At 46.1% G+C, this 22,485-nt stretch overlaps 1 protein-coding gene across 29 annotated transcripts in view; it reads left to right on the forward strand.

The window, feature by feature from the left end:
• The window catches only part of PTK2 (protein tyrosine kinase 2), a 192,975-nt gene that overhangs the window by 36,981 nt on the left and 133,509 nt on the right, over nucleotides 1-22,485 (forward strand). For 13 of the 29 annotated variants that reach the window (XM_027560729.1, XM_027560731.1, XM_027560740.1 and 10 more), the window contains 2 exons: nucleotides 7,054-7,193; nucleotides 12,322-12,671. The exons of 12 other annotated variants lie outside the window; for them this stretch is intronic. In XM_027560729.1, the coding sequence (XP_027416530.1) occupies nucleotides 12,575-12,671 (97 nt within the window). In that variant the 5' untranslated portion in view covers nucleotides 7,054-7,193; nucleotides 12,322-12,574. The remainder of the gene's footprint in view (nucleotides 1-7,053; nucleotides 7,194-12,321; nucleotides 12,672-22,485) is intronic. 4 more of the 29 variants (XM_027560750.1, XM_027560744.1, XM_027560738.1 and 1 more) reach the window with 1 other exon arrangement.

The following is a 22,485-nucleotide window of genomic DNA, read 5'->3' on the forward strand; positions in this document are numbered from 1 at the left end:
TTCATACTTCTGTTTTTTACTTAAAGATAATATTTGATTTCCATTTAAGGCTTGGGACATATACATTAGGAAATTCCTGTACTCTGAGTTCTTAGGTGGTAATTCAAGGATCCCAGTGAGAGGACTGTGCTTTAAGCCACCTGTAATCATATCCAGACTGTGTATGTAGAGCAAAAAATAAATGCATGTTCTTTCATAAATTCTTTAAGTGCATTTTATACAGACATATTTATTTCATAACTTTTTTTTTTTAAAGCAAAATCAGATTTGGAGTTACTTACAGGCACAACTCGGAGAAGGCGATGGCACCCCACTCCAGTACTCTTGATTGGAAAATCCCATGGACGGAGGAGCCTGGTGGGCTGCAGTCCATGGGGTCGCTGAGGGTCGGACACGACTGAGCGACTTCACTTTCACTTTTCACTTTCATGCACTGGAGAAGGACATGGCAACCCACTCCAGTGTTCTTGCCTGGAGAATCCCAGGGACGGGGTATCCTCGTGGGCTGCCATCTACGGGGTCACACAGAGTCGGACACGACTGAAGCGACTTAGCAGCAGCAAAGGCACAACTGAAGTAATTAAAATCTCCCCAGGAAATAACTATAGAAGTATGCAGTAATGATTATAAAAAGAAAATTTAAAGTATTTTTGCAGATTTTTGGCCCTTCTTCTCCCAATCGCATAATGGGAAGCAAAATAGATTTTTTTTAAATGTGTAAATTTGATATATATATTTTAAGTAACTGTTTTATTATAGGAGACCCGTGTTCCTATGTTTTATAATTAGATCTCATGTTTCCCCTACAGTCAGAACTCGAATGTCTTCAGTTGTTCTTGTTAGATACCTTTTCATCTGTTTCTGATGTTTAGCTTTCTGCTTTTGAGTGAACCACTTAATATTAGTTAAAGATGTGTGCACAGGGCATATTCCCAAAGAAGAATAAGCTGTATAATGGCTTTATTTAACTGAAGAAATTTCTTCTCTAAAAGATGATCTTTCTAGGAAGTTTTTTAAAATGTTCTCTAGAATATCTTACGGATTGAAGAGCTGTAGGTAAAGGTAAAATGTTTAAATCATTTTTTAGTTTAAAACTTGCGTGGGACTTACGTTGAAAATTTTATACAGTGTTCAGTATGCACGTTAAACACTTTTACGCTGGGCTTCTTTCACTGAGCATGATGTTTTCTGATTTCGTCCACGTTGTAGCCTGTGTCAGTACCTTCCTTTCATTGCCGAGTGATGTGCGGCAGGAAAGACACGTTTGCTTGTAGGTTGTTAGCTTGCCAAAGCCTCTCATGCTTCTCTGACCCCTGGCGGCAGTTTTCTGTGGATGCTGAGCCAGGGTTCTCAGCCTCCTCCTTGTTCACAGGATTGGCAGATAAACACCAAAGTTCAAAGGAGCTGCAGGAGACCCGCTCAGCTTTGTGGTTCTTCGCCCTCTGAAGTCTTAGCCCCCCTTGTTCTCACTCCCCAGCATCTCTCTGATTACTGTACTTTATGCACTTTTCCTGTTTTTCTAGGGGACACACTGTTGCACCTCCCTTGGATTCAGACATCTCAAAAAAAGGGGGAAGGAGGAATCTTTGAATAAGTGAGTTGTTACAGACTCTCCTCTCCTGTGAAGCCGTCATGCTCTGCCCATGTGGCTTGTGAATTTGAGCGGTTGCTGTTCTTATTCCAGCTCTTAGGACCTAAATAAGAAGGGTTTCTGCTGTTTCTTAAGAGGTGCAAACAGCCTTAAGCAAGCATGGATTTTGCTTACTCATTTTTAGGGCTTGCCTCCTCCTTTTAAGGTCAGACATTAATGAATTCAGGAGTTTGTTGGTTCAGTGTAAAAAATGGCATCGCAACTGTTTCCAGAAAATAGATATGCTTTTACAGTTTAGTTACTGTGATTCTCGTGTTTAAAAAGAAGTATTGAATCCTTTTATTGTTCTCAGAGGGAACTTTTAAAGTTGAGTGACTGTACTTAACATGCCTTGGGCAGAAATGTTTCTAGTTTCACGAAGCTCTAGGTGATTGCGCTAGATGTGGGGAGCCTTGGGATTATGGCGGGTGGGCCAGTGGGCGGAAGTGGAGTGTGGGAATGGGAAGGTGTGGGCAAGACTCTGGTAAGGCATTTCTCAGGGACCCCAAAACTCTCAGTCATCAAGATAAGTGATGTTTTAGCAGTATTTTTAGAAGTCAAGAATCAATGCAAAAGGTCCCTGATGGATAGAACCAAACTTTTAATGAAGACAGGGTCATTATTACTCATTTTTCCTTTTGCCCCAGCGCTGCTCCTTGTTCTGTCTTAACTTCTACTTACTTTGGGTTTAATTTGCTAATGCTTTTTCTCATTTAAGGTAAAAAAAAACCCAGACAACTCATGTTTTCGCCCTTTAAATATAAATGCTTAAAGTTAAAAAGTTCCTCTGTATACTCTTTCAACTCCATCCTAAAGATTTTGATCTTCTGTTTTTAATTGTCAATCCTGTGCTGAACATTTTTTCAATTTCTCTTTTGATGTGTTGTTTGACTGTGTGTTATTTAGAAAAATAATGGGAATTTTACTAGATATCATTTCTTTAAAATAGTTATTTTTTGTGTTAATTTATTATTTTTATTACTTAAAATATATATCTTGAAAATCCTTGCAGTTTAGAACTGGGAATTACCTTAATTCTCTATAGAACATGTTCGTTTTTTTAAAAAATTAATGAGTATTTTCGGTATCAATGAAAAATTTTCAGCAAACACCGTTTTTTTAAACACATGTATGTAGTCACTCATCTTTATTTGCTCATTCCCCTTCTGTCAGCATGGAGGCAGTTCCCAGTTGTTTGAGTTTTTCAGATAAACCTCTGAATTGTTTAAGCCTCGAATGGCACAGGAAGTTCACTGGGGGTTTCCCCAACCAGCCTGCCGGGGGCGTGCTTACTGGGACCTGTGTGTCTGTCCTCTGGGAGCTCTCAGCTCCCTGGGGACCCGGGCTCTGTCCTAGGCATTCTTGGGTTCCTGGCGATTCTTAAGTCACTGTGCCAGCCCAGAAGATGCAAAGGAATGCCCTGATGATGTCAAAGCCCTTTATGTGATGGTATTTAATTCTCCTAACAGCTGTGAATGGTAGATGCCATTTTAAAGTTCGTTTAACTGATGAGAAAACCAAGTCAAAGAGAAGTTAAAAAAGAAAAACAGTGCCCCAGGTCACATATCTACTGTGTGGCAAGGTCAGAATTCAAGGAATATTTCAAACAAACTGAATGGACAGCTTGGGCTTTCAGGCTTAAGGAGATGGAAAGGTGACTGTCTTGGCTTTGGAGTCACGTGTGGCCTTACTTTTACAAAGTCTCATCGGATCCTCTGTCCTGCACCTCTGTAAGCCCGTTTCCTCGTTCTTGCAAATGGCAACACTAGTGGTGATCCCAGGTTTTCTTCAGGGGTGTTTTGTGAGCCGCGCAAAGCCCGCGTCCCGTGCCGCACCAGTGTCAGCACTGCTGGGCCTGTCTCCAGCCTGGTCCAGGATAGGCTGTTGTGTCTCTTTTTCCTTCCTCTTGCGCTTCAGGCTCGTTCTAATGTCTCCATACTTTCCCCCTTGTCCATACTGCTGCTGCTAAGTCGTTTCAGTCGTGTCCGACCCTGTGCGACCCCATGGACTGCAGCCCACCAGGCTCCTCCGTCCATGGGATTTTCCAGGCAAGAGTACTAGAGTGGGGTGCCATTGCCTTCTCCGTCGACAGGTAGACGTAATTGTGTCACGTTTGCGGATTTGTTGTAAAACGTGAGATGCGTTCTTTTAAAGTGGTTTTAACATTTTAAGTTTTTTATTGGGATAGGCAAAAAATACAGAACATAAAATTTGTCATCTTAGCTGTTTTTAAGTGTGCGGGTCAGTGGTGTTAAGTGTATGAACATCTTGTGAAACAGATCTCTAGGCTTATCTTGCAAATCTGAAGCTCTGTACCCCTTTTCCCCTCTTCCCCGCTTCCTGGTAGTCACTGTTCTACTTTCTGTTCCTATGAGCTTGGCTACTTTAGGTGCCTCGCATGAGTGGAAGCATACAGCACACACACAGGCCCTGTGCTCATGTCCCAGGCCACAGGGTTTCCTTCCTTTCAGAGGCTGAGTGATGCGCCGCTGTAATCACACTGCACTTCTGCGTCCCGCCATCGATGAACACGGCGGGTGCTTCCTGCTTCTTGACTGTTGTGGATACTTGCTGTGAACAGAGGGGTGCGGTCTCTTCAGGACTCTGCCTTCAGTTCTTTTGGATGTAGGGCTCCCCATGTGGAGCTGCTCGATCATGTGGTAGTTCTAGTTTTGACTCCTTTGAAGAACCTCCATTCTTTTCTGTAGCAGTTTCACCATTTACGTTCCCACTGATGTATGCAAGAGTTTCTGTCTCTCCACATCTCTGCCAACACTTGTTATTTTCATATTTTTTTAAAAAAATAGTAATAATCATCCTGATAAGGGTGGCGTTGGTTTTAATAACTTTTAAAAAACTGAAGTATGGTTGATTTATAATGTGCCAGTCTCTACTGTACAGAGAAGTGACTCAGTTACACACATACATACATTCTTTTTTTAGTAGTCTCTTCCATTATGGTTTACATGGGATATTGAAGATAGTTCTGTGTGCTGTACACTAGGACCTTGTTTATCATTCTAAATGTAACAGTCTGCATCTGCCAACCCAGACCCCCCGCGGCTCCTCCCTCTCCCCTTCCTTCTGGCAACCACAAGTCTGTTCCCTGTGAGCCTTTTCTTTAGTAGATGGTTCATTTGTGCCATATGTCAGACTCCACGTGGAAGGGGTATCGTGTGGTATTTGTCTTTCTCTTTCTGACTTCACTTGGTATGGTCATCTCTAGTTGCATCCATGTTGCTGCAAATGGCATTGTTTCTTTCTTTTTTATGGCTGAGTTTAATAACTTTTTAATGATAAAAAATTTTAGGTAGAATTGAAAAAGTGACTCTCTATGCTTCTACTGAGTTGGAATAGTGTCTGTTGACACCAGTGTGACAAGACCAGAGGCTTGGAGGCGGGAGATGGACAAAGGAAGCCAGCCACTGTGCAGCTGTGTTTGGACGGAGAGAAGCCTCAGTGGTGCCTCTTACTCAGTATGACTGGAGGAGGGACTGGATCCGTGCTGGGTGCTTCTGTTGGATTACACTGTAGAAACACCTTCTTTTTCCAGGCCACTGTGAGGGATAATTTAAAATGTCGGTGGTTGATGTGTCCCTCTTTATAGCTGAGGAATGTAGGTTGTAGAAGAGGCTCATTTACCACCAGGGGTCCCCCTGGCCCCAGCGCCCCCTTTAGCTACAGCCGTCTGCTCACAACCTGCAGCCGCACGGCCTGGTTTCTAACCAGACGCCAGAGGTTCTCTTGGGCTCTTTCTGCTTCAGTTACCTAATTCGGGAGCCAGTGCTTTGATACTGTCACTGTTTGCTAAATAAGGTGAGTGGTCAAACTATGGATAAATTGGATTTGTAGGGTAAAAAACACATGGTGATGAAATGATGAGGTGATTTGGATATGCATATGCCTGTTCAATAAAAGTTTCACAGTTGAACAGTTTCAACATTTTAACTACTTGATTGCCTTTGATTATTTGTGTCTTTTTGGTTAGCATACACAAAACCTGCCCTCTACTTCATAACATGTTATATATATTTAGGTCGAAAATTTCGGTTCGGTGAATGTCTTCTCTCACCCTGTGTTACTGTGCCTCTGCTGCCCATTGTATTTTGAAAAACTATAGCAGCATCTTCTCACACATTGCAGGGTCCTTTTTTTCCCTCATAAACTCTCAACTGATTCTTAACCTGGAATTTAGTGCTGATGTTTGATGTGGGAAAATAAATAAGGAATGGCTATGAACTAGTGTCTCTGGGAACTCTCTAGTTCAGAATTATTTAGATTAATAATAGGTTCAGGGCTTTCTGCCCTTTTAGAAGACATTTTCCCTCTGTCTCATCTCTTGAGTGTGGGTTCATCCATTAGGATGGGTGGGTGTCTCCTGGTGGTTTGGATGCGTCTCTCAGGTACCAGCTGCAGGCTCAGCATCTCGTCTGAGTGTGTTCTGGGCAGGATTGCTGACACCAGGGACCACTGTGGGGTGCTGTGTCGGGGAGAGAGGGGCCTGTCTGTCTTGTGTTCTGCCCCCAGGCACATTTCTTCTCCTCCTGCTTGTCCCTTTGGTCTTCACCGTGACCCAGTAGTCATCCTCCGGAGGCCAGGTGGGGCCTGCCTCCCGCCCCTCTCTGGAACGCTTTGCAGCCTCTGCAGGTAGCATCCCTGGGGTAGTGATTGAAGGGTGTGGTCTGGCTGGTATCCGAGAGCTGGTGCTATCCCAGCTCCACCCAGCTAGCCTGATGTTAGGTATGCTACTTCCTTTCTCTGCTCCTCAGTTTGTTCACGTGTCACTTGTGGATTTAAACATCACCTACATCATTGGTTGTGTTAATTGAGAAAATAGGTGTAAAGCACTTAGCCAGTTGGGCTCCCCAGATGGCACAGTGGTAATGAATCCACCTGCCAGTACAGGAGACGCCAGAGAAGCGGGTTCAATCCCTGGGTCAGGAAGGTCCCTTGGAGAAGGAAATGACAACCCACTCCAGTATTCTTGTCTGGAAAATTCCATGGACAGAGGAGCCTGGTGGACTACAGTCCATGAGATCATAGAGAGTTGGACATGACTGAGCAACTGAGCACGCATGCACACTGAGCAGATCGGCAGGGAACACAGACTGTGGGCCTAGCTGCTGAGTTTGATTTCCAGCTCTGCTCCTAGAAGCCCTGTGACCTGGAACAAGTTCTCTCTCTGTGCTCCAGTTTCTTCATCTGTGCAGTGGAGGTGATAGAGTCTGCCTCGTGGGAGTGGTTTTTAATAACTAAATAAGTCAGTATTTTAAAAGTACTTGGAACTGGGCTTGGTGCATAGTAGGCATTAACTTGGCATCCTTATTATCATATTTTCATTACTATTCGTGTTGCTGCTCTGCTGTTTTGTGACTGACATTTTCACGCTTCAGTAAGTGATAGTCGTTGTCCTTGTTTTTCAGGTGAACACACTGAGGTTCAGGATGGTGAAATGACTCTTTCTTTGTCCCACGGGTAGAACTGGGGCTCCTTTGCATCTTCCAGTGGCAAGTCAGTGCCTTCCTCAACTTCCCCAGAGCTCCTCCAGGGTATCGGAAGGGAGGTATGGTAATTGTCATGAAACTTGGCTGGGAAAACAAGTAATACCAGTACCATCACCTTTTGGAGTATGTTGTGTTTTGAGACCTATTGTCTGTTTGTCTTCAGAAGGTAATTATATCCATTGTTAAGACTAAGTTTCTTTAGTTCTTACCAAGTCATAATTTTTATTGATATTAAAACTTTAAGAAAAAATTTTTTCTGTGTTTGTGATGGAGACAGTGAGTCACAGTGACATTGAACAGATAATTCTCTGAGTCTGAATGGAAGTAAGCTTAGAACAGGCACCCAACTGACGGAAGTTGGGTATATTGTACTTATCAGTCGCTAATGGACGTACCATGTGGTAAAAGTGTTGATTTTATTTAAATCTGTAACTTTTGATTAATGAGGCATAAAGAAAGGCAAGAGAAGATAAATTTTGAATTGTGTATATAATGTGAATTACATTATATGTTTTTACAAATTCTTCTTGTTGGTTGACATAAAACCATTTACCAGTGCTTTACTCTTCTAAGAAGTACTGCCGAGGAGTTTTGGTCTAACCTAAGGCAAACTGTGGAAACTGTGAGAAGTGTATGAGAACTTGAACGTCAGGGTTGCATCTTTGTGAGCTGCTGTTGTGACGTTTGTAAGCTGTTTGTTTCTTAATAGTTCTTTCCCAGTGACTTTCTTTTCTTTCTTATTTTAAAGATTGTTTATTTCTTAAAAAATTTTTTTAAATCTTTTTTTGGCTGCACCATGGGTCATGTGGAATCTTGGTTCCCTGACCAGGATCGGACAATAACGCCCCCTCCCCGGCATGGAAAGAGCAGAGTCTTAACCACTGGGCCATCAGGGAAGTCCCCCCTGGTGACTTTCTTATTTCAGGCCAGGTTTCTGTAGGGAAGCCAGAGTGGGCAGACCTACACAGTATGTGAAGTGTTCTTTTGCTCACGAACTTTGTTTATAGCATTCTTTGCTAGCCTTCCGGTGGTTTTATCTAATCTTACACACTAGTATCATTTGGTTCTATTAACATCTGCAGTGGAAGTTCTGTTCGGAGTATCAGAATACTTCAGTTGTGTGGTTTATTTTTTATGTCAGATGGGGAAGGACATTTCCATATGGTTTTCCTAAAATTCATATCAGTTTTTCTTTTTCCATTCTTATTGGGAGGAAAAGCAAGGTTTGCAACAAGTATGATGCACGTATTCATTCTGTGGATATTTTTCAAACCCCTGTGCTGGGTCTTGGAGGTGAAGCAGTGCCCAGGACCAAGGCTGGCCATGCTGTCACGGAGCTTAGTGTTGGGCTCTGACACCTAGAACCTAGACTGCCCCTCTGCCATCTCCTCCTTACCTACGGGGTGAGAAGGTGTGGAGTGTGGCCTATACATTGTACTGACCGTATTAGCAGTGAGGCCCTGGGGACAGTGCACAGACTCAGTGATGTCCTTCCCCCTGTGGAGAGCACGTTGTGGTGGGGTAGCTGGGCAGGGGACAAAGGGCAGGAACAAGTCACGGGGGGCTGTAGGAGGTGTGTATGCTTTGGGGCAGATGGAACTGGAGTTAAGAGTATGGCTGTGGACTTTTAGACGAGGTGAGTGGAGTGAGTAACATTTGAGCCTTGTGGTTATCTGAGACAGGAGTGTCCCACCTAGAGGGACAGGCCGTGTAAAGGCCCTGAGGTCGTGCACGCCTGGTGTGGGCTCAAGGCAGAGTGGAGGTCAGTGTGGTTGGAGCTGAGAAGACCCTGGTGGTGGGCTTGGTGAGGACCCCAGGTGTGGGTGGGAGGGCAGCCTTCAGGGTTTTGAAGACCATGCTCAGTGTGTAGGCTACCTGCTTGGGGATCTGGAGAACTTTTGGTGAGTTTTAGCAAAGGAGTGAGAGAAGGCAATGGCACCCCACTCCAGTACTCTTGCCTGGCAAATCCCATGGATGGAGGAGCCTGGTGGGCTGCAGTCCATGGGGTTGCTAGGAGTCGGACACGACTGAGCGACTTCACTTTGACTTTTCACTTTCATGCATTCGAGAAGGAAATGGCAACCCACTCCAGTGTTCTTGCCTGGAGAATCCCAGGGATGGTGGAGCCATAAGACGACTGAAGCAATTTAGCAGCAGCAGCAGCAGCAAAGGAGTGAAATGGTGTGCTTGATTGTTTTGAAAGGAATGGTCAGTTGCAGCTGCTGGGTTGAGAGTGGAGTATGGGGCAGCTGGATTGGAGATGGGGGAGCGGGGTTGGCCTGTGGCTTTGACCCGTGTGCAGGTTGGCAGCAGACATAGGGCAGTGGGCAGGGAGAGGTCACGGCCCAGGTATAGTTTTAAGGCAAGGATAATGGGTTTTGCTGATGGATTGCTTTGATCCTCAGAGACAGAGAGAGGAGTCGGGGTGACTAAGGCTTGGGGCCTGAGCAAATAGTAATCTTTCTTGTAAAATTTAATTAAGAGTTTACATGTTAAGTGGACTTACACTTAACTAGTTGTTCTTAGCTGGACAGATACTACAAAGAAGTTGTTTTAAATATCAAAGAACTTTCTGTATTAACATGTAGAATTTCATAAATAAATAAATCAGAGCTTAAAGGGATTGCTTACTTTTTTCACTTCTGTTGCCATGAACTATAGGCCTTTCCTGTTCTTTTCAAGATGTCACTGATTGGGAGTTTAAAAGCAGGAGTTGTTTTAATGTTTAGCAAAAAGAAAACAGGAGTAGAGATATCACCAACCTGGCTAGGACTCGTCCTTTTTCAGCTCTTCGGCCTGAGGCAGGTCCACCTGGACCTCAGGATCCCCTTCTGTAGACACGGGGGAGGAAATGCTTTGTTGGGGTTGTGTTCAGGATTGAAGTCAGGCGTTTCCTGTGAGAGCAGCTGGCACAGGCCTGACTCACAGGTGCTGCCCTGCTGTTCCCAGAGCACCTGCAGCCTTCTCTGCTTTCATACCCTTGGCTTTTTCTTTTTCTTTTCAGCAGCCCTGAGGCTGCTGAGAACTTCCCTTGTAGCTCAGTTGGTCTGCCTGCAAGACAGGAGACCCTGGTTCAGTTCTTGGCTTTGGAAAATCCCCTGGAGGAAGAAATGGCAACCCACTCCAGTATTCTTGCCTGGAGAATTCCATGGACAGAGGAGCCTGGCAGGCTACAAGTCCATGGGGTCTCAGAGTTGGACACAACTTAGCGACTGACCCACCACCACCAGAGGCCTGAACTTCCTTGTAGCTGCTGCTTCGTCAGGCTGCCTCTGGTCCTGTCCTGGAGAAGTTTTGCTTCTCTGTATCTTTCCAGCTTTTAGACCTTGCACCCCAGAAGGTGACATTCGGATACTGAAATAAAGTATCAGTTAGCTTGGTTGGAGGGAGAGAAAGCCGCTGCCGCTGGTTGTCTCATCTGGACCATAGGCTCCCCCCCTCACACCCTCTCTCCCTGGGCGCCATGTCCGCCCCGCCCCCGGCTCTGGACAGCTGCCGCCTCGCCTTCTGGGCTGTGGGTGGAGACCCTGTTCCGGGACGGCGGGTGGGCTTAGTGGCCATGCCTCTGCCTGGTTGAAAGGCCCTGTCTTTACTCATCTTTTGAAGCAGTGGTGGCACTGTTTTTGCTTCGATGTGAAAATTAGATGTGATCAGTATCTGCTGTGTGGAATACAATTGGTGACAAGGAAAGGTAGCTTTGAGTTGTTTTTGACATTTTTGAGAATCTTACGTACCAGGAGAGACTCCCAGTTTGCTCGGGCCATTTGTAGTCTGTTGGTTGATGGTTCAGATTAAGCCCTGAGCCCTGCTTGTGGGGCTGAACCGGACGCCCAGATACCTGGGATGTGCCTCGACGCACCCGTGGCGGCAGTAGGCCTTTCTGTCCTCGGCTCACCTCAGTAGCGGGGCAGGCTGGGCTGGTTTTCAGGACAAACCCCGGATCTGTCCGCCTCTTTCTTCTGCTCTCTTTCTGGCTAGCTTGCTTGTGTTTCCTGGAGCCCCCTTTCTTCCCACTGTTGCTTGAGTTCAGAGTTTTCTGTGGTAAATGATAGTTTTCACTGTGGAGTAGGGGCAGTCACTTGAGTTAGGCCTGCAGTTAGGAGCCTGAAGGTAAAGCCTGCAGACAGAACAGCATCTCGAGCTGTTGAAGCCCAGCACCCGGCCCTGAGGCATCCCTGGACACAGCCTTTGTTCAGTAACCCCGCCACCCCCAGAAGTTAGTGAAGTCATAAGATCCTGTTCACAGTTAAGTAGAGTACTTGTCTTTTTATTAGCCTGTGGGGTTGTCTACTAACAAAATTACCCATATATTAAGAGGGCTAAACTGTGCTCAGGCAAGGTTCTAGGAGCCTAGTTACTTATTATCTTCCTGCTAAGATAATATTATCTCACTGCTCAGATACTAAGTGTGGCATGTGTTCAAATAGCTGGCTTTTTTAGATGACCTTGATTATCTCTCAGTTTGAATGAAGAAAGTAAGTAGCTTTGCATTTTTAAAGAAAGTTGCTCTTACAGGTTATTAGAGTGTTTTTCTCTCCTGCTTGTTCAGTATGAGTTTACCATTATATTTTCAAGCTAAAAAAAGAAATGCATCTTGGATCCCTCAATATTCCATTAAACTAATTTTGAAAGTACCTAGCAACCTCACATTCTTGTTTTTATGTGTTTTCTAGATAGTTTTTATAAATTTACAAACTTACTTTTCAAGTATCAGTCTGAAGAAATACCTTAATCTCAAATATATTTGGGTTCCTATGGACATAGTTTTTACAGACTTGTTTTAGTGTTGATCAGGATTTTATTTTCAGAATTATTCTTACTTCATTAAGGTAATTATTTTTAACTGTAAGGTCAGAATTAGGCTGGTAAAATGCCAGAAGCACTACTTTGAAAACAAAAATGGTTTGCACAGGCACCTGAAGACCTGATCTGGGTCAGACTTGATTTGCAGCTTACCCAGTTTTAGAATCGCCTGTCAGTTCTGTAAACAGAAGTCAGCCAGATGAATTGAACAGAAGGGTGAGATTAGCATATTAATAAGGCGCAGGCTCCCGGCTGCCCGGGGCTCCTCCCTCTGTCCCTCCTCCTTCTGTCCCCTCCTCCCCGCCCTCTCGCCCTCCTTCCCTGAGTGAATCTAGGAACAGAGATCCTTGGGGTCACGTTACTTGCTGGTTTCTTTCTGTTTAGGAGCTTAATCCGGCCAGGACGGTCTGTGTTTCAGATTGCAGAAGCTTGAGAAGATTCTGTAACTGAGAGGCATTCTTCAAGCTGCTGGAAAATATTACAGAAGGAACACCTCCTAAATTTTGCCTCAAGCTCTGAAAAAAGGAGCGCAGAGGGGAAGCTTAGTCTTGAATGTGGATCGAAGCAAGTCCAGTGGGAGTGATGAGCCGGGACTTGGTGTGCGGACTCCTGGCATGGTCTCTCTAGGACCGAGCTTATGTTGTTGGGAGTGGCGGGCCGAGGGGCCCTGGAACCCCAGGCGCTGTCTATGGAGAAGAGCGGCTGTAGTCCGTTTCCAGTGTGTTGGGCTAAAGGTATAAATAACTTAAAGATCTGTTCAGTTTAAGTTTTATTTAGATACATGCTTTTGCACTAAAAAGGTGGATAAGAGTTTATCAGGACTTATTTCAAATAGATTTACAGTTAAATTTAAGGAAAAATGGAAATTATTTGTTAAGGGTTTGCAACTATTGCATAAAACCATTTAGAGAGCATTTCAAATAGTAAATAAAATTGTTTTTATGAAAATGCATTTAAGTGAGTAAAATATTTTTTTTCTATAGCCTGTCCTATGTCTCTTAAAGTTTCATGTTTTATTTTGAGTTTTAATTAAGATGTCCTCATTCATTCTTCCATGTGGAAGTTTTTAAAGGATAGAGACTAATTTTTAGTTTAAACAGGACTATAGGAAAAGGAATAACATAGATTTTCCTATTTCAAAAATTGGTTTCCTTTACTCACTGTAAAGATTGTATATTTATTTGGAAACTCCTTGTTGTTGCAAGGTGGGCTTGTCTCTAAGGATTGGCAGGGCTGTGAATAACTAGCTTTCCCTTGTAATGTGGTTAGAGGCTTCAGTTATATAAAAATCAAAACACAAAATGTAGCATTTCATTGTAACACGTGTTTGAGGAACACGTTTAGAAGTTAAGAATGCATATAATTCACATATGAATAAGACCAAAATGGGTACGCTGCTTTACTTTACTAGTGAATATTTTATTATTGAAAAAAAAAATCTAAATATCTTACTAGAAGTATGAACTTTGGAAGAGATTATAGTGTTTTTGCTTGTCCCAGAGCAATCGATTGCAGGCAGTTATTTTTCCATTATGTTTGCTGACTGCAGAGTAAATAAATAGAGGTGTTTTTATTGGAATATCATTCTGATAGAGGTGGGCTGTGGGTGTGAGAAAAGAGCTCACCTATACACAAGAGGGAAAAGGTAGAGAGGGTGTTGAGGTCAGGTCCGCCTGCCTGTAGGGCTGGAACAGGCATCTTCTCAGGTGGCTCATTGCAGAGCAGGTTTTAACAGCGCGGGGGGCGGGGGCGGTGGGGGGGTTGTGCCCTGTCCACTCCTGGGACCGAGTCCAGGGCCCCGTGGGTATCAGCGCGAAGGCGCGGTCTCAGGACAGGCCACTCTGCCTTCTTTCCTTACTCTCTCACCCGTAGGTGTTCATCCCGATTATTTTTTGCTGTGTGATACAGACAGCAGTGTTCCTATGCAGGAATTGGCTGCATTGGTTATTTTCAAGTGTAAAATCACTACTTTTAGATAGAGACAGACCTCAAACCCAGAGACTGTGTATCCAAAGCTCGGTCTGCAGTTGGATGTCCTGAAGCTCACACTGGCTCTGATCGGTCACATTAACTTCATAGAACAGCCATGGCCAGATATAAGATGGGTGAGATCCTTACTAGAACAGGCTAAGAGTAATAGGACCCATATTCGTGTACTTTGACCTGAAACCTTTATCCTTAAAAGAGTCTGGAGTCTTTTCTGTAATAACATTATTGTACTGATGAAGTTAATGTTAGGGAACCCGCCTTAGATTGCACCCGAGGAAGAGTGTATTTTAACATGTTTTAACATATTTAAGAAGACGTTGTTATAAATTGTATTCAACTATGTCATAATTTCCTACGCTTGAAGACAGTTTGAATTCAGACTATTGAAGTAAGTGTAAATGTTTACAGTGCCGTGTAATTGGCTGCAAGGCTACTAAGCACAGAAAGTCCTCCTTGGAAAGTTCTTTGATTCGCTCAGTGTGTGCATTGTTTGTTTTGTCTTTTTGAAAGACTAGGAAGGATTGAGAGGTGTCAGATTTGGTTGTCAGGAACAAATGTGCTGTTGATTCCCCCCCACCCCTGTCTTTCAGTGGGAGATTGAAATTGAATATACTATTAATAGTTCCTTTGTGTGATTCTGGATCCTGTGGTTAAAATCATGTTTTTTCTATATCAGTATTTTAAACATCCATCTGTCCATCTCTGGGAATAACCCTTCTTCTCTTCTGTGTCTCAGAGTCCAGGGGTCAGCTGTCTCTTGATATCTACATGTTTTTCATAAGCATCTGATACCAGCCACAGAGGAACTTCTTATTTGTTGCCACTGAAATCAGTTCCTCCCCAGATCCTCTGTCTAATAAACGTGTCAAAGCTCCGTCCACTCAGTTCATCATGCCACCAGACCCAGGGTGCCTCTCTGATACCTTCCTCCGTGTATAATGGATCCATCTTTTTATCCTGACGGTTCCTCACCTTCCCCCGCTCTGGGCTGTGGAAGTTGCTTCCTGTCTGTCTTCCTATGTCCTCACATGTTCAGCCTTCACATACCTGCTGGAGGGATTTTGTAGAAACATAAATCTGGTGATATTATTAAAACTGCCTGGTGGCTTCTCTCTAGAATGAGGTGAAGCTGCAGCCCCTTCACCTGGCCTGCAGGGTGCCTCGTCTGGCTCTGCCCTCGTCTCCAGCTCTGGACCATTGGCCGCTCATCCCTGTTGACTGTTCAGCGCCCAGGACACCCAGAGTCTTTGCTCTCGTGCCTCCTGCACCTGCCATTGCCTCTTCTCTCGCCCCTCTGCCCAGCCAGCTCCAGCCTGCCCTCAGGTCTCCGCTAAACCAGCTTCTCTCTGATGCTGCCTCCTGAGTCTTTGCTTCCGTCTTGTGTTTACTGTTATTGATCATAGTGTATTGCACTTGTTTGATCTTTTTGCTGGCTGGTAAACTTCACAAAGTCAGGGGTTGTGTCAAGTTTCTTTGTGCTTGGCAAGTAATTGGCATACATAAATATTACCTAATGAATGAGCAAATTCTATGTAGAGTCAGCTAATCCACTTGCCTTAGAAGTTGCTCAACAAAAGCAGTGAATTGGTCTCTGCGTTTCCTCTTGTAGCAGCACACGTGCTGCATTCTAGTTCTCTCAACAGATGGGTCTGGGTCGGCTCCCAGGGTCTGATGGTTGCTCTGGGAATTACCTCCTGATCCTCTGCCATGCCTGTGGGACCACAGCCATGTGGTCTGACAGCTTGAGGAGCTAATTGACTTGTGGGGGAGATAGGTTAAAAGTATATTTTTATATAACTGTATAAACCATTTTATAGTTACAGTGTAACTATCTAGATATCTGCATCTTTACAGTCAAAGAAATCAGGTGCTTTCCAGAGGACACCTGAGTTTCTGAGTGCCCAGCACAGGGAGCAGTGCCCCCATGTAGCAGCCCCCAGTGCACATTGACCGCAGTGGGTCCCGTCCACCCTGCACATGCAGGAGGCCCTGCCCGCCTCTCCTCCGCTCTCTCTTCCCCTCCCCAGCTCCTGCAGGCCCCAGCCTCTCGCTCTGTGCGCACCTAGCTTTCTGAGAGGCCCCTGCTGGGCTGGCCTTGTTGGCCTCTTGTGCTGTTGCTGTTCCTGCTGGAACTTTCCTTCTTCACCCGTGATGCCTTCAGGCCTCTGCTCCGCGTGTGGCCCTCTGTCTCTCGCTGGGCCCTGCCCTCACACAGGGTGAGAGCTGGTGACTCACACAGCTCTGCCTAGTTGCTTGTCTCCTGTTACCTGGTTCTTGCAGCCAGGCTCAGGTCTCGTTATTTTTTGATTCTCCATGGTGGGACATATTAACAGCACTCAGCAGTTGTTTGCTTAGTGAAAAAGAAAGCTGAACTGGTAGAGTCTGGGGCATCTTTGATTCCAGCTGAGAGTGTGGGGAGGGTCCTCCGTGCTGTAGGGATCGCACACAGAGGCACTGAGAATGATGTGGGCGTGTTCTGGAGAGCCTGGGCTTCTCCACTGACGGTAGTTTGAGCTGCGCAAGGCCATTGGAGGGGGTGAGGAGGGAAGCCTTGCCCTGCACCATGTTTCTCTGAGGGCTCTCCTTGCTAATTCTCTGCCCACCTCTGAAGCCCAGGACTCCGTGGCCGGGCCTCGGGCCTTGTCGCCTCCTCCCCAGGCACCGTCCTCCCCTTACCCCACCCCACGGGAGGCACACACCGTCTGCCTCTGCCCCCTCACCCTCGGGCGCCATCCGCCAGTTCTTTGAACTCCTCCTCAGGTGTGGATGCGAGTCCGCCTCCTGGGACACGTCTCCGGTCACAGTTCCGTCTGTGAAGCCCCAGCCACCCGGCTCCGATTCCCTGAGTGTCTCCCTGGTGCTGGTCCCTTTCCTCGCTTCGTAGGGACTTCACTGTGAGTGTCGGTGCAGTTGTTTGTGTCCCCCGCAGGGAGCAGGTGTGTCTGGTGTATGGGCTTATGGTAAACCAGGAACACGACAGTAACAGGTTTCTGCTGCTGCAGGGAGGGCAGGGAGGGAGGGGACGGTGAGGAGCAGGGGTGCGTTCCGTGTCCAGGATTCTGATGTCGTGGCCGGAGCATCGCCGTGAACCCTCTTCACTCCTGTTTAGAGTCCTGTTGGCACTGCTTCCCTCACCCACAGGGCTGGTCCAGTGGGGATTCAGACCCTTCACTCATCCTCATTGTGTTTGGGGAAGGGGCCGCTCGTTCTTCCCAGGATTTTCTCCACACGTGGCTCTAGAGCTTTAGCAGGACATGGGGTTTTGGCTTAGATACGCCCTTCTCGGCAAGGTGGGGAAAGTGTGTGCCCCGGTTTATCTGTTTAACACTCACCACCCCCAGCCCTGCCAGTTCTCCTGGTTTGGGCAGTAAGACATGAGTGTACCCCCTTGACCACCTTGTGTGAAATGGGACCCTCCTGCTACTCCCCTGCTTGCCCTTTCACTCTCCTCACCAGCGCATGCTCCCCTGCCCCCCTGCGGTGAAATGCACACCTAGGAGGGAACCGGTCTGTCCTGCTCTCGGCCTCCTCCTCGCTCAGGAGGTCAGGAGCCTCCTGGGCAGGTGACTGCCTGCAGCAGCCGAGGTCTGCGTGGACAGAAGCCTTGAGAAGGGTGGTGCAGAGTTTTTGAAAACTAAATAACTACTGAGTTCTTTCTAGTGGCTTTATGGTTAGTGATACTGATCTTTAAAAATAGTGTTTACAATTAATTTTTAAATAATACTTGTTATAGCGGTCATTAGCCACATGTGTGAGACAGAGTGTGTGTGTGTGTGTGTGTGTGTGCAGCTCTCCTAACTAGACTGAATACTCTTCAGGTTAGAGTTATGGCTTTTTAAATCCATACTAGAGGAGAAGGCAATGGCAACCCACTCCAGTACTCTTGCCTGGAAAATCCCATGGACAGAGGACCCTGGTAGGCTGCAGTCCATGGGGTCGCACAGAGTCAGACACGACTGAAGCGACTTAGCAGCAGCAGCAGAAGTTGGCTCAGTAAATGTTTGTGCAGAACCCGTTACTCTCAGGGAAGTGTGTCCCCTGCGTTTGCCCACAGGGGCCCGGCAGGAACAAGTGGCCGGGGCAGCTGGCTGTGAGAGAGCAGGCAGGAGCAGCAGCCCCCTGCGGCTGGCTCTCGGCAGAGCCTGCATGGGGGCGTGGGGGTGGCAGCGACGGAGGGTAAGGACGGCTGCTCGGCTGTGTGCTGCTGTGTTGCCAGGCAGCGCTGCGGCCTGCTAGTGACCGAGTTGTCAAGCGAGGGTGCGGACTCAGCACACCTGGGCGGCAGGCCTTGCTGAGCAAAGGCTTGGCCTCTGCAGCTCTCCTGCCTGGTTGAGCCCTGTTCACCAGGCCTGTGGGCTTGGGCAAATTGCTTCTCTCTTCCAACATCCAGAAAGTGGGGAATAGAAGGTTATTAAGAGGATTAAATGATTTAATTTTTAAGTGCATAGAACAGTCCTGGCATAAATGCGGCATGAATAATAATTGAAGTAAACCTCTGAGCCCTGGCCCCTGTCTCATGAGTGACCTTTACAATAGCATGTTTCAAATCAGACAGTCGAGATCAATCTCTGCATGTTATGACAGTCGCTCTTCATTTGTGAACAGCAGGTCAGCTCTAGATGGGGAGTGCTCGCCTCATGCTGTTTAGATTTGCCCAGTGCTGCGCTGCCCCCCCGCGCCCCCCCTCAACCACCCCCCCCCCCCGCCCCCGCCGTGGGAGAGAGCGCACCAGCGGGAGTGTTTTCCCCAGGCAGGTTCACTCCTCTTCCTTAGGAGTGCAGCTGGGAAATCTGTTTGTGTTTTAGACGGCTTAGAGAACCCGCATCACGATGTCCGAGGCGAGTGTCAGGCCCCCTTTCCCCAGCCTGCGAGCAGCTGTGGTGGCCCTCGCCTCATCCCGCTTCCAGAGGAAACGTCCACAAGTCCCGGCTCCCTGGTTCCCTCCTGTAACAGGAGGCATGAAGTGCCTCCTTCATCTGGCTTGTTGTTCCCAGTAACAAATACCAAGCGGAATTGATCTTTTCCTTCCTGCCCAGCCCCTCCACCAACAGGTCTGCCCCTCTTATGTTCCTTATCTCGGTGGAATGCTATCACCTTCCCACTTAGCTGCCCAAGCCAGAAAAATGGCCACTGTCTCCTTCAGTCTTAGAAATGCAGTTTGATCAATCCTGTCCTCTTGGATTTTTTTTATAGCTTTCAAATCTTTGGTCTCAGGCCATAGTCAGTCCTGTCTGGGTTATAACAGAAGCCTTCAGATTGGTCCGAACAGACTTGAATGCCTGCCCAGGTGCAAATCCTAACAGCGGCCAGGCTCTGAACCTGCCTCTGCAACCGGGCCTTGTCCTGCTCCCCTGCTGATTGAATTTGAAGCCTCTCTGGCCCCGTGTTGGCTCCCGGGGCGCTCTCGCCACACCAGCCACCTTGTCTTTTGTCAGGTTTAGGTTTTGATGCCCGCTCTCAGGACCCCAGCTTGGAACTCACCTTGTGTAGGAACCCTGACCGTGTACCAGGTCTGAGCTGGACCTTTCCTTTCCCTGGCCTCTCCCCAGCACCGTGTGCTCAGTGCACTTGTCTGTGGTGGCTTTTCTCAGAGGACCTCTCGTCAGGGGTTCCTGGAAGAGTGCATTACATGTAGGGCCAGGGAAGGCCGAGTTCGTAGGTGGAAAGTACCTGATACACTAAATAAAATTAGAAGGTAGTTCAGTGCTTTTGATGCAGGCAACCTAGCTGACCGAACTTGCCTAGGGATCGCATGGTGATACTGGTTGGCGTGGGGTCCATTTGGGCAGGGGCTTGCACACCCTCTGTGTGCTGTGCTGAGGCTCTGTGGCTCGCCCCTGGACCGGCTGGGATCTGGTGTGGAAGTGAGCATGCACACTCGCAGCTGTGTGACTTGGGCAGTTGCCTAACCTCTGTGCCTTAGTGACCATACATGTAAGTGAGGTGACTGATGGGCGCCACCGTGTAGGGCTGCCGTGCGAAAGAGACAAGTCAACTGTGTGAGAGGGGCGATCGGGTCCTGGCGGTCCTGCTGTGTGAAGGACTCCTTGAGGGAATCTTTTCCTAAACAGGCGAAGCTTTTTGATGCTGTATGTGTTGTATTAGACGTGAACTTAGAAGTGCTGAAGGAATAATTTAATGTATGTTTTCTACATTGATTTTGATCATCTGCTTTGATGAATTCTACTTTAATTTACATCATTAAGTATTTTAATTATAAAATAATACAGAAAAACATTTTAACCATGTTTCTTTCATCTGGGAGATTTAGTGACAAAGAAGTGTTTGAGAAAGTCTGTCATGTTTAATGTGTTCAGTGGTAATTGGGAGTCACCTGGCTCCAGGGCGACAGGCTCAGCGTTGCTGTTCCCAGGAGACCTGCGGGGGGTTGTGTTGTGTGGCACGGGTTCACCCAGGCACCCATTCTGTCCAGCGCTCCAGCCAGCCACACTGCCGTCCGTTCTTTTCATCCCAGTAGCTGCTTATGGAATGCCACTGGCAACATTGGGGAGATGGCCCTCCTCCTGTCGTGTGACTCCACCATGGCCAGTCGACACCAGAGAAGTTGTGGCAGACGTGTGCCTGCGACAGGAAGTGCAGTTCACAGGCTTTCTCCCTGACAGTCCTGTGCAGGCTGGGGTCCTGCTTCACACAACATTCTCCCTGTCATTCGTGATCCGTCGTATACATTCGGTGCTTGCCAGTGTTGTTGGGACGCAGTGGTGAAGAGCTGTGTGTCCGTGCCTGCTGAGAGCAGTGGACTGTGTCACTGAGCTTTAGGATTTTAGGGGCAGAGAATGTCGTTAGGCCACTTGATGGGCCCCTACAGCGTACCTGAACTGAAAGAGTTTTTCAGAGCTTCAGTCTCAGACAGTCACAACCCAACCACTGAGTAGCTTTGTGTTCCTGGACTATGGTGACTTTTATTTTAGACTTTATACCTGCTAATGGAGCTAGGACTGTGCGCCTCTAACAGTTGTGGTGAAAATGAAATTAAATGAGACTCTGTGTTTATGCCTTGCATGTAGAGCCACTCAGTAAGTGGCAATTTTAATTGTTTGTAATGAATGTTGGTACTGGCTAGACTGTTAATCTTAGAGCTAGGTTTCATGTGTCAGTTTTAAGGAAAAATGAATTTTGCAGCCACGTGTAAAAATTTGTGCTTATAAGTATCTTTGCATTTTTTGGTGATAGTGTCCCATATTTTTCAATAGAGTCTTAAAGACATCTGTCTTGAGTATGCGTACATGTGTATATGTAGGGCCATATATCATAAATGCAGTTAAAAACTCCTTTCATAAAAAGATGGTAAATGAGTATTTTCATATTTGCAAACATCACATATTTTACTTGTTTTTCAAAATAGCACATTCATGTGCCAGTAAGAGAGTGGCAGAGGCAGAAATGCAGATATCGAGAACAGTTGGCATTTATAAAATGTGTCCATGTGAATTGCTTCTGTGCTGGATTTGTGACTGTGGCTCGAGCAATTAATTTTAACTAGTGTGCTTTGGCACTGCATGTTTCTTTTGGTCAGTTGTTGGATAAGAGTCTTCTGACAAACCTTTTTTGTTCTCATATTTGTAAATAAAGATGTGTAATTGAAGTTACAGCATCCATACAGTAAAGTACATAAATCCTACATAGCCTGGCCCAGGTTTTCTGCCCCCTTCCGAATCCGTGTTGGAAGGTTATCAGCTCCCTGCAGCCTCCCTTCTGACCCCTTGCAGTCGGTGCCCCCGGAAAGGAAACCTGAGTTGATTTCTGTCACCACGACAGGTCACAGTTAAAATATAAACAAATAGGTTACCATACTCTGAATGCTTTTAATTTTCAATCTGAAATACATTTATCTTATCAGCACTCTATTAATTTGGATTTTACATATATGTTATATTTTGCCATTCTTGATTTCCTTAGGATTTTTTTTTTTTAAGTCTCCAATATTCAGTTACTTTTAAGGTTTCTAACTAATTAGGGATCTTAGAAATTAAGTACACAGTATGGCAAAAACTTTAACTACCTGGTGGAAATAACTTGGTAGAACTCTAATCGAACATACGTGAAGTTACAGGAAAAATAGCCAACTCTAGGAATGTTGACTTTGCTTTTGAGCCAGACGTTCTGGATTTGCAGCCAAAAGAACTTAGTAAAGGTAGGTGTCTTTTATGTCTTATTGACTTAAGTGAAGAAAATAATTGTGACAGGAACAGATGTCACTGAGGAAGTGACATGGCAAAAAGTTTGCATTAGAGAAGCACTCAGGTGTTTCATGACATTGAAATTACAAAGAATAAAATGTAGAAGGAAGGTGACCCAAACTTAGGAAGGCATGTGAGATTTGTCCAGGCACTGAAAAGACACTCACTCTGTATCTTTAACAGTGCAAAGAAGGAGCAGGCATTCTGGTTGTCGTTTTATGTCCCACACTTCCAGGTGAAGGAAGAATCACTGCTGCATACGTTAGTTGAACATACACCGTATCACTTGTCTGTTGCTGAAAACAAGACTTCTGACACGTGATGGCTTCAGATGATGTGAGCTTTTTGTTCTGTTCAG

Source organism: Bos indicus x Bos taurus, chromosome 14, assembly GCF_003369695.1.
Source record: "Bos indicus x Bos taurus breed Angus x Brahman F1 hybrid chromosome 14, Bos_hybrid_MaternalHap_v2.0, whole genome shotgun sequence".
Lineage (NCBI taxonomy): Eukaryota > Metazoa > Chordata > Mammalia > Artiodactyla > Bovidae > Bos > Bos indicus x Bos taurus.